At 34.9% G+C, this 17,619-nt stretch overlaps 1 protein-coding gene across 2 annotated transcripts in view; it reads left to right on the top strand.

The window, feature by feature from the left end:
• The window catches only part of LOC131814431 (complement factor H-like), an 81,707-nt gene that overhangs the window by 46,606 nt on the left and 17,482 nt on the right, over positions 1-17,619 (top strand). For both annotated transcript variants that reach the window (XM_059145355.1, XM_059145354.1), the window contains exons 10-14: positions 10,613-10,795; positions 12,599-12,772; positions 15,572-15,748; positions 16,492-16,674; positions 16,781-16,963. In XM_059145355.1, the coding sequence (XP_059001338.1) occupies positions 10,613-10,795; positions 12,599-12,772; positions 15,572-15,748; positions 16,492-16,674; positions 16,781-16,963 (900 nt within the window). The remainder of the gene's footprint in view (positions 1-10,612; positions 10,796-12,598; positions 12,773-15,571; positions 15,749-16,491; positions 16,675-16,780; positions 16,964-17,619) is intronic.

The following is a 17,619-nucleotide window of genomic DNA, read 5'->3' as shown; positions in this document are numbered from 1 at the left end:
ACCACTCAAAGCAATATACACATTAAATGCAATCCCTATCAAAACACCAACAGCATTCTTCACAGACTGAGAACAAACAATCTTAAAATTTATGTGGAACCACAAAAGACCCTGAACAGCCAAAGCAAGCCTTGAAAAAGAAAAACAAAGCTAAAAAAGAAAAACAAGCTTAAAAAAGAAAAACAATTCCAGATTTCAAGTCATATTACAAAGCTGTAGTGACCAAGACAATATGATACTGGCACAAAAGTAGACACACAGATCAATAGAACAGAATAGGAAACCCAGAAATAAACCCACAATTATATGGTCAGATAATCTTTGACAAAGCAAGAAACGAAATTCAATAGGAAAAAGACAGTCTCTTTACCCAATGGTGTTGGGAAAACTGGACAGCAACATGCAAAAGAATGAAATTGGACCACTTTCTTATGCCATTTACAAAAATGAATGCAAAATGGATGAAAGATCTAAATGTGAGACATGAAACCATAAAAATCTTAGAAGAAAGCACAAGCAGTAACTTCTCTGACATCAGCCACAGCAACTTTCTAAATAGATCCCTGAGACAAAGGAAACAAAAGGGAAAAGGGAAAAAAGAGCCTATTGGTACTACATCAAAATAATAAGCTTCTGCACAGCAAAGGAAACAATCAACAAAACTAAAAAGACAACTTTTGGAATGGGAGAAGATATTTGCAAATGACACTCTTTAAGGGGTTAGTATCCAAAATATATAAAGAACTTATAAAACTCAACCCTCAAAAACAAGATAAACCAATTTAAAAATGGCCAGAAGACATGAACAGACATTTATCCAAAGAAGACACACAGATGGCCAACAGACTTACAAAAAGGTACTCTTCATCACTTATCATCAAGGAAATGCACATCAAAACTACAATGCAATATCACCGCACACCTGTCAGAATGTCTAAAATCAACAACACAGGAAACCACAGGTGTTGACAGGATGTGGAGAAAGGGGAACCCTCTTGCACTGTTGGTGGGAGTGCAAACTGGTGCAACCAGTCTGGAAAACAGTATGGAGGTTCCTCAAAAAGTTAAAAATAGAATTTCCATATGACCCAGCAATTACACTACTTGGTATTTACTCAAAGAACAAAAACACTTATTTCGCTAAGCATGATACACTCTAGTTCCATCCATGTTGTTGCAAATGGCAAGATTTCATTTCTTTTTATGGCTGCATAGTATTCCATTGTGTATATATACCACATCTTCTTGATCCATTCATCTGTTGATGGACATCTAGGTTCTTTCCATAGTTTGGCTATTGTGGACATTGCTGCTATAAACATTCGGGCGCATGTGTCCCTTTGGATCACTACATTTGTATCTTTAGGGTAAATACCCAATAGTGCAATTGCTGGGTCATAGGGCAGTTCTATTTTCAACATTTTGAGGAACCTCCATGCTGTTTTCCAGAGTGGCTGCACCAGCTTAAGCAGAGAAAGGCAACTATCATATGATCTCCCTGATATGAGGAAGTGGTGATGCAACATGGAGGCTTAAGTGGGTAGAAGAAGAATAAATGAAACAAGATGGGATTGGGAGGGAGACAAACCATAAGTGACTTTTAATCTCACAAAACAAACTGAGGGTTGCCGGGGGGAGGGGGTTTGGGAGAAGGGGGTGGGATTATGGACATTGGGGAGGGTATGTGATTTGGTGAGTGCTGTGAAGTGTGTAAACCTGGTGATTCACAGACCTGTACCCCTGGGGATAAAAATATATGTTTATAAAAAATAAAAAAATTTAAAAAAAAAAAAAGAACAAAAACACAAATTCAAAGGGATCCATGCACCCCTATATTTATAGAAGAATTATATAGAATAGCCAAGATATGGAAGCAGCCTAAGTATCTATTGATTGATGAATGGATAAAGAAGAGGTGTTATAAAATGGAATATTACTCAACCATAAAAAGAATGAAATCTTACCATTTGCAACAACATGGATGAAGCTAGAGAGTGTAATGTTAAGTGAAATAAGTCAGAGAAAGACAAAAACCATATGGTCTCACTCATATGTGGAATTTAAGAAACAAAACAAATGAGTAAAGGCAGGGAGGGGGTAGAGAGAGAGATACAAACCAAAATAAAACAAAACAAAACATGAAAAAGGACTCTAACTGTAAAGAACAATGTGATAGTTACCAGAGGGGAGAGAGGTGGCAGGGGGCAGGGGAGATGGGTAAAATAGGTGATGGGGATTAAGGATTGCACTCATCACAAAGAGCACTGGGTGATGTATGGAATTGTGGAATCACTATATCATACACCTGAAGCTCATATAACACTGTATGTTAACCAACTGACATTAAAATAAAAACTTAAATACATACATACATTCAATCTAGAAAAAAAATAGAGTGACACCAGCAAGATGCCAGAATACAAATTTCTATTTTTCCAGTCAAAGAACACCAATTTTGACAACCACACACAGACAACAGCATCTTTCTGGGAATTTTGGAATCTAGCAGAAGTTTCAGCACACTGGTAGGGCAAGAAGATCCAAGAGTGGGTGCATTGAAGTGGGTGAGAGGAACAGTTTTAATGACCTGAGTCACTCCTCCCCCAAAAGTGGCACAGTTCAGTGCCAGGAAAGACCCACTCAGCCTGCAACTTCTCCACTGGGGCAAAGAGTGTATGAGTTAGAGTCTGGCTTCCTCAGCTGTGTGGGTCTCTGACCAAAAGGCCCATTTCTTTCTCACCACATCCAGAATACTCAGGTGATCTTCATGACTGATGGGATTGGGGAAGGCTTGGAGCACAGCAATCAAGCCTCAGAAGTCATCAAGGGACAAAGATCCTATTAACTTCTTCGCACTAGACACTGGGGATGACTGGCCTGCTGATCCTCCTCACCTAATAGCACCCCCAACATTCTGCACACCCACTATCCATTGGTCAGCTCCTTGTGTATGCCCCAAAGGTAGTGAAGGCAGCAATTTTTAGATGCCTAGTGAGCATACCTAGAAAGCCAAACTGACCCCACAGGAATGGCAGAAAGCACATAGTTGAGCATTCAGCTTTGCACCCAGCAAACACGAAGCTGTCAGGACCCTGACTGGCTTTGCAGGGTTGAAAGAAGGCATGCAATCTAAGAATCCCCCCCACACACACACACACAAATTGTAGCTAAACATAGGGAGCAGATGTATCCATTAAAATGTTCTTTAAAAAGCCTCAGATCCCTAACAGGTGTGACAGTATTTCTCTCCCAAGTCTCTCTAGTTCCAGGAAAGACTAGAGGGAGTAGGAGCTTTTTCAAAGATGAAGACAGCAAGGCAAGACTTGAAGGGACATGAAAAATCAAGGAAGCATGACACCACCAAAGGAACACAATAATATTCCAGTAACTTACCCCCAAAAATGAAGGTCTATGATTTTTTCTGATAAAGAATTCAAAGTAGTAGTTTTAAGGAAGCTCAGCAAGCTATAAGAAAACACAGAAAGAGAATTCAAAGAAATCAGGAAAATGATGAAATAGAAATCATGAAAGGAACCAAACATAAATTCTGAAACTGAAGAATACAATGAATGAAATTAAAAATACAACAGAAGGCATCAACAGCAGACTTTATGAAGCAGAATAAAGAATCTGTGAAGAGAAGGCATTTGAAATTTTCTAGTCAGAGGAGAACAAATGAAGAAGAATTAGAGTAGAGAGAGCCCATATGAATTACAGGAGACTATCAGAGGAAACATTTTAGGCATTGTGGAAGTCCCAAAGGAGAAGAGATGGAGAAAGGGAAAGTTTACTTAAAGAAATAAAAGCTGAGAATTTATAAATCGAGGAAGAGATATAGACTATCAAAATCAAGAAGCTCATAAGTCCCCAAACAGATTCAACCCAAAGAAATAATCTCCAAGTCACCTTACAATAAAACTGCCTAAACCAAAAACAGAGAGAATTTCTAAAGCAGCAAGAGGGGAAAAAAAAAAAATGCCTCATATATAAACGCAGTTCTATGAGAGGTGTTAATAGTGATAAATACCTACACTAAGAAAAAGAAATGATTTCAAATATGCAACCAATCTTATGCATCAAAAAAATGAGAAAAAGGGGCACCTGGGTGGCTCAGTGGGTTAAAGCCTCTGCCTTCAGCTCGGGTCATGATCCCAGGGTCCTGGGATCGAGCCCCGCGTCGGGCTCTGTGGAGCCTGCTTTCTCCCCTCTCTCTGCCTGCCTCTCTGCCTACTTGTGATTTCTCTCTCTCTGTCAAATGAATAAAATCTTTAAAAAAAAAATGAGAAAAAGAATAACAAACTAAGCCTAAAATTAGCACAAGCAAGGAAATAACAGAAATCAAAGAAGAAATTTGTGAAATAAAGACCAAAAAATAATCAACAAAATTAATACCTACCTATTTAAAAAGATAAAGAAAATTGACAAATTTAAATCTGATTAAGAAAAAAAGATCAAATAAAACACAATGAGAAATGTAAGTGGAGATAGTCGACTGATGCCACAGAAATACAAATGTTCATAAGAGACACCAATAAACACTTACCAATAAGTTGGATAACATAGAAAAAATGGATAAATTCCTAGAAATTCAAAACTTGCCAAAACAAATCATTAAGAAATAGAAAATCTGAACAAACCAATAACAAGGAACAAGTCTGAATCATTAATTTGAAATATCTCTGCAAAGAAAAATTCTGGAATCAAAGTTTTTATTGTAATTTAAAGAATTAATAACAATTCTTCTCAAACCATTCCAAAAATTTGAGGGCAAGGGGCACTTCCAAAACTACTTTACAAGATCAGAATTGCTTTAATACCAAAGTTAGATGAGGACACTAAAAGAAAAAAAAAAAATGAGAGGCAGTATCACTGATAAACACAGATACAGAAATGCTCAACAAAATATTAGCAAAGTGAATTCAACAGCATATTAAAAGATTCATACACCATAATGAAGTTGGGTTTATCCATGGACCTTAAAAATAGTTCAACAGATGAAAATCAGTATCACAAACCCTATTAACAATACAAAGGATTAAAATCGTATAGTCATCCCTTAGGGGTGCCTGGGTGGCTCAGTGGGTTAAAATCATATAGTCATCCCAATAGAAGAAGAAAAAGCATATGACACAATTCACAATCCATTTATGATAAAAACTCTCAACAATTAGGTATTGAAGAAATGTACCTCAACATAATAAAGGCCATAAATAAGAAGCCTATAACTAACATCATATTTAATGGTGAAATGCTGAAAGCTTTTGCTCAAGGATAAGGGAAAAAACAAGGATATACACTTTCATCACTGTAGAATAAAGGGAAATGAAAGATATCCAAATAAAAAATAAAGAAGTAGAATTATCTCTGTTTGTAGATGACATATATAGAGAAAACCCAAAGACTCCACCAAAAAAAGAAAAAGTAAGAATTAATAAATGAAGTCAATAAATTTGCAGGATACGAAATCGATACGCAAAAATCTGTTGTGTAACGAATAATGAACTATCGGAAAGAAATTTTAAAAACAGTACCATTTACGGGGCACCAGGGTGGCTCAGTGGGTTAAAGCCTCTGCCTTTGGCTCGGGTTATGATCCCAGGGTCATGGAATCGAACCCCACATTGGGCTCTCTGCTCAGCGGGGAGCCTGCTTCCTCCTCTCTCTCTGCCTGCCTCTCTGCCTACTTGTGATCTCTTTCTCTCTGTCAAATAAATAAATAAAATCTTTTTTTTTTAAAGCACTATTTACAATAGCATAAAAATAATAAGATACCTAGGAATAATCTGTCTAAAGAGATGAAAGACTTGTATCCTGAAAACAATAAGACAATGATAAAATAAGTTGAAGAAGATATAAATAAATGGAAAGATAGTCTATGTTCATGGATTGGAAGAATTAATAGACACAATTCTATTAATAGACACAATTAGCTATTAATAGACACAATTCTTGTCAAGATAGCACTGGCATTTTTCACAGAAGTAGAATAAATAATCCTAAAATTTACATGGAACCACAAAGACTCCCAAAGAGCCAAAGCAATCTTGAGAAAGAAGAGCTAAGCTGAAGGAAATGAAGAGCAAAGCTGAAAGCATTATGCTTCCTAATTTAAATCTATATTATAAAGTGATTAAAATAAAAATGATATCTTATTGGCTGATCAACAGAATAAAAATAGAAGCCAGAAATAAACTCACAGATATATCCTTAATTAAAATTTGATAAGAGAGCCAAGAACACACATGAAGAAAGTAAAATCTTCAGTAAATAGTGTTGGGAAAGCTGGATATCCACAAGCCAAAGAAAAAAAAAGAAAGAAAGAAAACACAATATTAAAACACTAATGAAAATTAACTCTAGATGAATTAAAGACTTAAACATGACTTGAAACTATAGAAGACCTAGAAGATACATATCTTCTTGATATTGGTTTTGGCAATGATATTTTTTGAACATGATATCAAAACACAGACAGCAAAGCTGAAATAAATAAAGCTATATCAAATTAAAAGGTTTGTACTCAGCAAATCAAAAAAATGAAAAGGCAACCAATGGAATGGGAGAAAATATTTGCAAACCATAGATCTGAGTATATGTGTGTGTGTGTGTGTGTGTGTGTGTATCAAAACCACATATTGAGATCAAAACCACAATGAACTATCACCTCATACCTGTCAAAATGGCTTTTACCAAAAAGACAAGAGATAACAAATGTTGGTGAGAATGTGGAGTAAACGGAATACTTGTATACTCTGTGTGGGAATGCAATATGTTATAGGCATATGGAAAACAGTATGGAATTCCCCAAGAAGCTAATAGAACTGCCATATAATACAGAATTCTCATCTCTGGGTATATATCTGAAGGAAATGAAATCAGTGTCTTGAAGAAATATCTGTGCCCTTGTGTTCATTATAGCTTTATTCACAATAGCCAACATATAGAAACAACCTAAGTGTCCATTGCTGTTGAATGGATAAGGAAGATGTGATATATAGATATATATATGTACAATGAAATATTATTCAACCACGAGATAAAAGAGAATCTTGCTATTTACAACAACATGGTCGAACTTAGAGGACAATATGTTAAACGTAATAAGCCAGAGATAGACAAATACTTCATGATTAAACTTGTAGATAAAATCAAAAAAGAAGAAAGAAAAGTTCAAAATCATAGAAGTAGAGAGTAGAATGGTAATTATCAGGGGCTTGAAGTTGAGGGAAATGAGACGCTTGTCCAAGGCTGTAAGCCTTCAGTTATAAGATGAATAATTCTGAAGATCTAAGGTACAGTATGATGACTGTAGTTAGTAATAATGTATTGCATAGCTGAAATTTGCTAAAAGAGTAGATATTAAGCATTCCAACTACAAAATAATAATAATAAGTATATGAGGTGATTAATGTGATTTTTAAAATCATACCCAAATGTATATGTGTATCAAATCATCTTATTGTACACTTTATATATACAATTTTTTCAATTATATTTCAACAAAGTAGGAAGGAAAACCTATAATAGACACACAAAAGATAAGGAGATAAGAAAAAGTAAATAACTATAAGGCAAAGAAAGTCATTAAAAGTGGAAGATATTGAAAAAAGCAATTGCAAAACAGAAGACAATTAGCCAAAGGTAACTAGTGAGTGTTCATCTATCAATAATTCCTTTAAATGTAAATGGATTAAACTTACCTATTAAAAGGAATACAGTACCTGAATAAGTAAAAAACAAGAACTCACTTTAGATTTAAAGACACAATAGGCTAAAAGTAAAGGAATGGAAGAAGGCATTTCATGTAAATGGCAACCAAAGAAAGTTGGAGTGGCTATACTTCTATCAGAAAAATTTAAAATTGGGGCACCTGGGTGGCTCAGTGGGTTAGAGCCTCTGCCTTCAGTTTGGGTCATGGTCCTGGGGTCCTGGTGTAAGGGCCTATTCAGCTAGAGCAGCCCCGCCCTGGGTGAACTGCAATTTTGTTGTTTATGCAGTAGAACCTAAATTGGCCCTGCTCCCCCCCAGGGGGACATACTTAAAAGCAAGTCCAGGAAACCAATCCCAGGTAACAAAGCCCAAATACAAGGATGAGTCAGGTCAGGTGGAGACATTCAATCAGTGGGGGGAGCATACTGTCCCCTAGCTACCAAGGAGTATGGGCCCTGTCCTTTGGGTGTCTTTTGGGCACCTATTCTGACTAAGGTGATAGGCTAGTTCAAATAGCTACTATGGGGTGAATTGTAGTTCATTTGGCCACCCGTGTGTGACCTAGCATGACTGTGCAGCTTTCTCTGTGTATTGCAATCTTATCGGCCACATGTGTGTGGCCAGGCTCTATAAAAGGCCACATGGCCTTTGCTCTATAAAAGTTAGCCTGTGAGGCAGGGAGGGGTCACCCTCTCTGTAAGAGACTGTCCTGAATGGTCAGTTTGATTCTTGATGCTTGGCATGAAATAAAACTTTGCTTGACTTTCACTTTGTATCAATCTCACTCCTTTAATCATGGACCCATTATTGGGGGACCCAACATTGGGGAACCCAACACTGGGATCGAGCCCCGCATCAGGCTCTCTGCTCAGCAGGGAGCCTGCTTCCTCCTCTCTCTCTCTCTCTCTGCCTGCCTCTCTGCCTGCTTGTGATCTCTCTCTGTCAAATAAATAAATAAATAATCTTAAAAAAAAAAAAAAAAGAATCTACCTTTGGCTCGGGTCATGAACCCAAGGTCCTGGGATCGAGTCCTACATTGGGCTCCTTGCTCAGTGGGGAGCTTGCTTCTCCCTCCCTCATTCCCCTTGCTTGTGTTTCCTCTCTGGCTGTGTCTCCTCTCTCTGTCAAATACAAAAATAAAATCTTTTTTTTTTTAATAAAGATTTTATTTATGTATTTGACAGGCAGAGATCACAAGTACATGGAGAGGCAGGCAGAGAGAGAGGAGGAAGCAGGCTCTCCGCTGAGCAGAGAGCCCGATGCGGGGCTCGATCCTAGGACCCTGGGATCATGACCTGAGCTGAAGTCTGCTTTAACCCACTGAGCCACCCAGGTGCCTCACAAAAATAAAATATTTTTTAAAAAAAATCTTGAGACAAATGAAAATAAAAACACAATGTAACAAAATTTAGAAATGCTGCAAAATCAATGGGAAGAGGGAAGTTTTTAATGACAAATGCCTACATTAAAATAGAAAATCTTATATAAACAGCCCAACTTTCTACCTCAAGAAACAAAGGAAAAACAAAATAAGCCCAAAATTAGAGGGAGGAAATAATAAAAATTAGAGCACAAATAAATCAAATAGAAAATAATAAAGCACCCTATTCTACCATCTCCCTAAAAACAGTCTGTATTTTCAAATTTATGTATATGTTGGGTTCTCTTTCGTTTTTTTTTTTTTTCTAATTTCTTAAAGCAGAAACAATGAGTCAATAGGCTGTCTACTCTTTTCTATCATAGTTATATAATGGTAAAATTTCCCTCTCAGCACTACTTTAGTACCATCTCACAAAATTTTATTTAAAATGTTTTTCTTATCATTCAATTGAAAAGACTTAATGTCTTTTCTAATGTATTTTTTTAAGTAAGCTCCATGCCCAGCTTGGATTCCAACACTGGGCTTGAACTCACAGCCCTGAGATCAAGACCTGAGCTGAGAACAAGAGTCAGATGCTCAACCAACTGAGCCACACAGGCGCTGCTTGTCTTTAAAAAAAAAAAAAAATTATATACTTTAATTCCATATCCTGAGTGTTAGGTGTCCCACATGAAGGAATAAAATTACCAATTATGAAAAAATATATACTCCATGTCTTCTCCTTTGATTTCTTCTTTATCCATGGGCTAGTCAATAAATAAAGCTGAATTTTGTGAAGAGACCTGGTAACTGACAGAAGTCTTTATTGTTTCAAGGGAAGTTATACATACATAATTTGAGGATCATCATTTTGGTATTAGATGATAAATGAATGTAATGTGTTAATCTGTGTCATACTCATCAAACTCCATTTATCCATGTGGTTTCAAGCACACAGGTATGATGACAAACACTTCAAATTCTCAGAATTGTAGTAGCTATGGTGGCAGATTCTCTGAGATCACCACCAGATTGAGATATCTCAATTAGTTAACTGAATGCTGGGGTTGCTAAAGAGATGCTAAGCACACAATATTTAAAACAAGTTCCTGGAGAGGATCCATTGCCCGTATAATTCTGGAATGCTGTAGGATTCCAGATGCATTAGACAAATTTCTAATATTTTCCTAGAAGGGATTCTGAGTATTCTAAATTTTGCTTCTTTATTCAAAAAAAAATTTTTTTTTAATTTTTTTAAAACATGTATAAAGAACTTAGCAAACTCAACACCCAAAGAACAAATAATCCAATCAAGAAATGGGCAGAGGACATGAACAACAAAAAAATTTTTTTAATGAACTATCCTGATTTAATGTCTTTGGAAACACATAGCTTATTTTCTCTGTCTCAAGAATTTGGGTGATTTGGATTTTCTGGGTTTTCATCTATAAATGACTCCTTATTTTTTATATTGCTACATTATTTGAGCCTTCATAAAAATATTTACATGCTTATCTTTTCCTTGTACTTTCTCCCTTTCAGAAAGATGTTTAAAATCAGATATAACAATTGAAAATGGATTTTTTTCTGAATCTGAACGTGAATATTCCTTGAATAAAGAAACAAAATATCAGTGTAAACCAGGATATGTAACACCAGATGGTAAAACTTCAGGATCAATTACATGTCTGGAAAGTGGATGGTCTCGTCAACCCACATGTATTAGTGAGTAATTTTGTGTTCATATTCATTATCCTGATGATCGTTGTGCAAAAGTTTACTTTAACTTAATTCTTCTCTGCAGGCAAGGGCTGACATGGTTCTCATTTAAAAAGATAAATAAAAAATACATTTTTTCACTCTTTAATCACTTGTAAGGTGGCATATCAGTCCATCTTTCAGTTCAAGTTTTCTTCCACTTTAAAACTTCTTCTGATTTAATTAATTAATTAATTAAAATAAAACATCCTGTGATTTGGAAACTAGATAGCGAGGCTTATATGTATTCTTCTATAAACTCATTTATTTTTAGCTGACATCCTTGTGCCTACTGTACCTGTTTTAAGGTGATTAAACTTTATGTCATTCTTTGTTCCCAGACATAAAAGTTACATTTTTTCAAAGATTTTATTTATTTATTTGACAGACAGAGATCACAAGTAGACAGAGAGGCAGGCAGAGAGAGAGGAGGAAGCAAGCTCCCTGCTGAGCAGAGAGCCTGATGCGGGGCTCAATCCCAGGACTCTGGGATCATGACCTGAGCCAAAGGCAGAGGCTTTAACCCACTGAGCCACCGAGGCACCCCTAAAAGTTACATTTTTAAGTGAAGACCTGGGTCCATAGTGCATAATTTTAATTTAACCTATAGAATTTACATGTTTGATAATCCAGGATAAATCCACTTCTAAAAAATCCTCTCCCTTAGGAAATCTGCATAAATATCTATTTATTAAAGACAGAAATGTTTCTAGATAATACCAAATGCAGTTGTGTTGAAAGATTTCCCTGTCCTTAGATATTTATGAAGATTTTCTAAGAACAATTTGTTCAGTTTAACTTATCCTCCAAAGCTACACAGTGATAGTCTGAACTGATATGTAGCATATTCACTTAGAGTAAAGTGGATATTTGAATATCCATTTCTACTGTTTTCATTTCCATATTTCTTTCCATTTCCATGTTTACTATGGGCACTAGCCACAGGGGGAAAAATGATAAAGTTTTTCCCATATCGAACTCATTTTATACTAAATTGCAATCAGTTATCCATTAAAACATTCTTATTATGGAAGAGAAAATCTCTCTCTCATTTTTCACTAGTATAGCTTTGCTTTCTAGCTGCCTACATAACACAGTATAACATTTGAGATAAATTATTTACAACCTTTATTAACATCATTCTACTACTGTGTTAGCAAAAATTGACACTTTTAACACTTTACTTCCTTATAACAAATTTTAAAAAGTTGAGTTAGCTCTCTATTCAATCTTGGTAAGTTTTAAAGAATACACAGCCATTAGGAATATATTGGGGAAAGAAAATAAGCTTATGAGCTTTGGAAATTATTATGTTGTAAAGTACAGTTTTATTGGATGTTTATTACTCGCACTGTTGAAAATTAATCTTGAATCAACCAATCTGGCCTATTTGTCACACTGCTAATGAGTTTGGCATCTTAATTCACAAAATGCTCTTCCACTTCGCTAGATAAAGTATTGATACACCTGTAACAGCCTATATTATTATAAACATGGGATAAACATATAAGTATAAATGAGAAAAGTGTTCTTAGAATAAATTTTTCACAGTGATAAGAAAAACTCTGTGTAGAAACATATTTTTTTCTTTTTGAGTAACTTTTTCAGGACAATGATTTATCACTGGTATTAGATTCTTTTAATATGGATACTTAATTTATTGGCACATACTAATTGATAAAGCTTTTTTGACCTCCTTGGGATGAGGCTTAATTACACTGTCCATTAAATGATATTAGAAATGAAACCTTGGATTCTATTATGCATTAGAATCTTGTGATGTGCCAGTATTGGAGAATGCCAGAATCAGAAACAAGAGCCAGTGGTTTAAAGTCAATGACACGTTGGACTATGAATGCCTTGACGGATATGAAAGCAGAGATGGGCGTGCAGGTTCCATAGTGTGTGATAATGACGGTTGGTCTCATAAACCAGCATGTTATGGTAAGTGCTGTTTTTTCAGGTATTCTTTTTTCAAGATTAACAAAATCAACAAAACGTGTTTAAAATGTTCCGTTTTGAACAAATTTGCATTATTTAACGTCATTTTTAAGAGAGAATGACTAAAATCAGGTGTCTCCTGATTTAATGTAAACTGGGAGAACAGAATGTTTTAAAGCCCAAATACAATAATTAATCTTTAACACGGTATATTAATGTTTCCTATGGGCCATATACATGATAGATTTGTAAATAAAGTATAATAATGTTTCTTAATCCAAATGCAGTCTTTCATATTATTTTAAATGGGGTTCTCTTAGTGTATGGCATAAGAAAACCAAAATTATAGCTTCTAACAATTTCCTCAGCTATTTTGCTCTTGAGTTTCAGCTTTTACACCTTCTACCTCGAGTGTTAATTTCTGTAGGTCCCAAAGCTCTTTCTTTTCTGACTTGGACAAGTTCCGTGGACAATTATTACATGACTCTCTTTCGTGTTTGAGAATCCACTATTTTCTAAGAGTAGGAGTAAGACTTGAATCTGGGAAACTAGAGTGGATTTGTGGTGTTCCAAGCCAAAGGAACAGTATATGCAAAACCTTGACAACAAAACAATATTTGGGAAAAATCAGGGTCAGTGGATTCTACTCAAGATTTGGGAGAGTTATGAACTGAGGAGGGATAGGAAGCAAAAAAGGATTATTCAGGTTATTTTCAAGGCATGTCAGCCTTTAGATTAATTTTTTTCATTGATAAGAACCCATAAAGAAGTCTTAAGGAAAAAAGAATATAAATTTATTTAGATTTTTTTAAAGTTTTTTTTTTTCTATATGTTGTACTTGTGGTGGGCAAGAGAAGATTCAGGAATTTTTGCAGGATGAGTAAGTGTGGGGAATGGGATAAGGAGATGGCTGACGAGCTGCAAAGCAGAACACATGCAAGATCTACTTTCTTGGTAGAAAACACAGCTGATGTTTACTAAATATTGGATGCAAGACAGAGTAATGGTCAAGGGATTCACATGCTTGTTTTAAATTTTTTTCATAAGCAAGCGGCTAAATGGCAATGCTTTTCTATGAGATGGTGCTGACAGAAGAAAGAGCACTTTGGGAGGAACATCACAGCTTTTGACTTGAGCACGTTATGGTTGAGTTGCCCATGGACAGTCAAAATTGGATATGTAAACTACAGAGCTGAATATATGAGTCTAACTAAGAAAGATATATTTAGAATCGTCACCCAATAAATGATGACAGCAAACTGGAAAAGAATACAGAATAAAAAGGAAGAGACCTCAAGACTGAGCCCTGAAGCATTCCAAAGTTTAAGTGTCAGGCAGAAGAGAAGTGGGTGGCAAAGTAGCTAGAAAAAAGGAGGACCCAGAGAACAGGGAGAAGAAAACATTTTGGAATGGCTGTTCTCATAGATGTGGAGAGAAGGAAGTGATTAAAGGATAAGGAAGTGAATCCTGTGGAGTCAGCCAAGTCAATTCCAATTCCATCATTGACTAAATTCTAATTCCATTGTTGACTAAACATGTATCCTAGGGCAATAACCAAGCTTATTTGGAGCTTTGTTCACTCTTCTTCATCTGTAAAATGTTTTAATAATTACAAATGCTCTGCTATGTCAAAGGATTGTTTTTCATTTTAGTATGATTCTAATATTTAAATCCCAGTTTTCAATTTTGCAAATTAATTAGCAAGATAGGAGGGTTCCAAATTTGAAAAATGCATTTTTATAATATTTAGGAATGTCATAAATGTCACAAATTTGACATATTTAAAGGAATAATTTTCATATTCTTTTTTTTTTAAGATTTTATTCATTTGACATAGATCACAAGAAGGCAGAGAGGCAGGCAGAGGGAGAGAGGAAGGGAAGCAGGCTCCCTGCTGAGCAGAGAGCTCCACATGGGGCTCGATCGCAGGACCCTGAGATCAAGACCCGAGCCGAAGGCAGAGCCTTTAACCCATTGAGCCACCCAGGCGCCCCTAATTTTCATATTCTTAAATTGAATGAGAATAATCAACAGTTTATTAACAGATGATATAAATTAGAGGTTCAATAAAAATAGATAGTTGCATATTATATAAATACTCAGGACACCTAGAATATGCCTAGTTATGTGACCTTGAACATGTTTCTTTACTTTGTTTCATGTTTCAGTTTATGGTTCAGTTTTATTTCTTTACTAATATAATTATATAATATAATCATAGTAATTATTATATAATTATTATATAATATATAATTTATAATTTGTATTATATAATATTTATATATTATATATATTTATTATATTTATATTATATAATATAATATAAATTAAGCAATTTTAATAGTGTCTTTAAGCCACATTAGAAATGCCTTAAGTGTGTTCTGGTTCTCCAATTATATTTACATTAAATTAAAATACCAATTCTTTTTTGAGTGCAATTTAAAATTATAGCATCACTTTTTTTAATGCAAGAGAATACTTTCCTGTTTTGAGAGTACAAAACAATATCACTTATATTTTATAAATAAATGGCAGTTATAAAATTAGATCCAAAATAAGCAAGTTGACATTACAAATAAATTTTCAGGATACATATACTGCTATTCAATGCCTTAATATTCCTTAGTCCTCTATGAATTTAGGTGTGTAAAATCTAATATGGAATATTTTGGGGAGGAGGATTTATCTGATGCCCCTCTGTATATGCAGTATTCAAATCCTCATTTTTATAAGACACATAAAATTTACTTCGGTGATGTTTGATTAAATATTCTCACTAAATTGTTTGACATTTTTTTATAGAAATAGAATGCAAGGTTCCAGAAGTAGAAGAAAACTTAATTGTTAATCCCAGAAAGAACAAATATAGAATTGGAGACATGTTGAAATTCTCCTGCAAACCAAGACTTAAAAGAGTTGGACCAGATTCAGTTCAATGTTACCACTTTGGATGGTCCCCTAATTTTCCAACATGTAAAGGTGAATATCTATCTTAACAATTGCTAAAATAAGAATTAGGATTTGGATATCAGCCTTTTTTTTACATCTTAATTTTCTGTTGGCTTTGAGTGTGTCTATAATCTAGTGCATTAAGCCAGGACATGTACTGGGTGGGTAGATCCTTCAGACTCCCTTAGTTAAGCAATTAATCTCCAATTGTTTCTTGAAATATGTAGTGGAAGTATGCATAGATACACATATGACGTCTCACATTCCTTTTGTTGTTTTTCCTTGTCTACAGTTTCACCAATAATATTGGACACTTTGTATAGCATGGGCCTTTCCTCAAGTTTCATTGTGTCTAAATAATATTCAAGCAACTTATTATCAATTCAATCATATGTATGATTAATCAAAGTTAAAACATCTTGATCAAATGCTTTTCTCAAATCATGGCATTTTCTCCAACACTTTTGATAAAATGTTTCCATGAAATATGAATATTGCTGTAATTTACACAATCACATTTATTAATACATCTTTAGAATATCTAGATTATTAAACATATTTTCTGGGCTTAAATATACTTCCAATACCCTTGTTCAGTGTAAGTAATAGAACTGGGAAACATGTTTCTGATGTAATGCCGTTGTTTGAGAATACTATAAAAATTATATTGTAAATTACATTAATTAATTTTTAAAACTCTCTATTTTATGGATTTTTAAGTCGTAGAATAGATAGATAATTTAACCATTATTTACACAGTATTTCTCTTCTAGATCAAACAAAACAGTGTGCTCCACCTCCTCAACTCCTCAATGGGGAAGTTAAAGAAACACAAAAAGAAATCTATGAACACAATGATTTGGTGGAATATGTTTGCAATACTAGATTTCTGATGAAGGGTTTTAAAAAAATTCAGTGTGTTGACGGACAATGGACAGACTTGCCTATATGTATTGGTAATGTATAAAAAGTATTCATATTTAAACAGAAATCAACAGTGTATTCATATAAACACATAAATTGCATTTTGTAAGTAAACATATTTTTGTGAAATTTTTGCAGAGGTGGAGAGTACATGTAGAGATATACCTGAACTTCATTACGGCTCTGTTGTTGAGCCTTCTGCCCCTCCCTATCACCATGGAGATTCGGTAGAGTTCAATTGCATGGAGGACTTTACAATGATTGGACACAAGTCAATTACATGTCTTAATGGAATGTGGACCCCACTTCCTCAGTGCATTGGTGAGAAGACACTTCTCAAATTGACAGTCAATGAAATTTAATATTTTATTTTAAAAGCTATATTTGCTAACATATTTTTGAAATTTAAATATATTCTTGAAAATGTCCCATTGCAGGGGGACCTGGGTGGCTCAGTCAGTTAAGTGTCTGCCTTCCACTCACCTCGTGATTTCAGGATCCTGGGATTGGACCCCTACATCAGGCTTCCTGCTCAGCAGGGAGTCTGCTTCTCCCTCTCTCTCTGACCTTCCTTCTCATGCTCTCTCTCTCTCTCAAATGCGTAAATAAAACCTTATTTTAAAAAAGCCGGTTCTTCAATTATAATGAAAGCAGACATTGCTTATAGTTCATTTTATGTCTACAAATTACAATAGAATTTTATCAATATTTCTGTCCCTGATATTAACACTGTTTATAAGTATGAAGCTAAATTTTTCTTATGGTTATTCATATGATTTAAATATGAGTACTAATTTCCAGGAAAATAGAACACTTTTGTTTTTAGGTAGTACTCTTAATTTCAAACCCTGGAAAAGGGAAGTTAATACCCACTGGCTACATTCCTGTAGGAATCTTGCCTTTCTCGAAGTCTCTAACAATTTCCCAATCTGTTTCAAATGCAACAAGTTTATGAGCTGAGGGTGGGTGGGCCGCAG

This window comes from Mustela lutreola, chromosome 14 (genome assembly GCF_030435805.1).
Source record: "Mustela lutreola isolate mMusLut2 chromosome 14, mMusLut2.pri, whole genome shotgun sequence".
In the NCBI taxonomy this organism is placed as follows: Eukaryota; Metazoa; Chordata; class Mammalia; order Carnivora; family Mustelidae; genus Mustela; species Mustela lutreola.
Note: the sequence above shows the minus strand (reverse complement) of the source record. Positions and strands in the feature narration are given on the sequence as shown.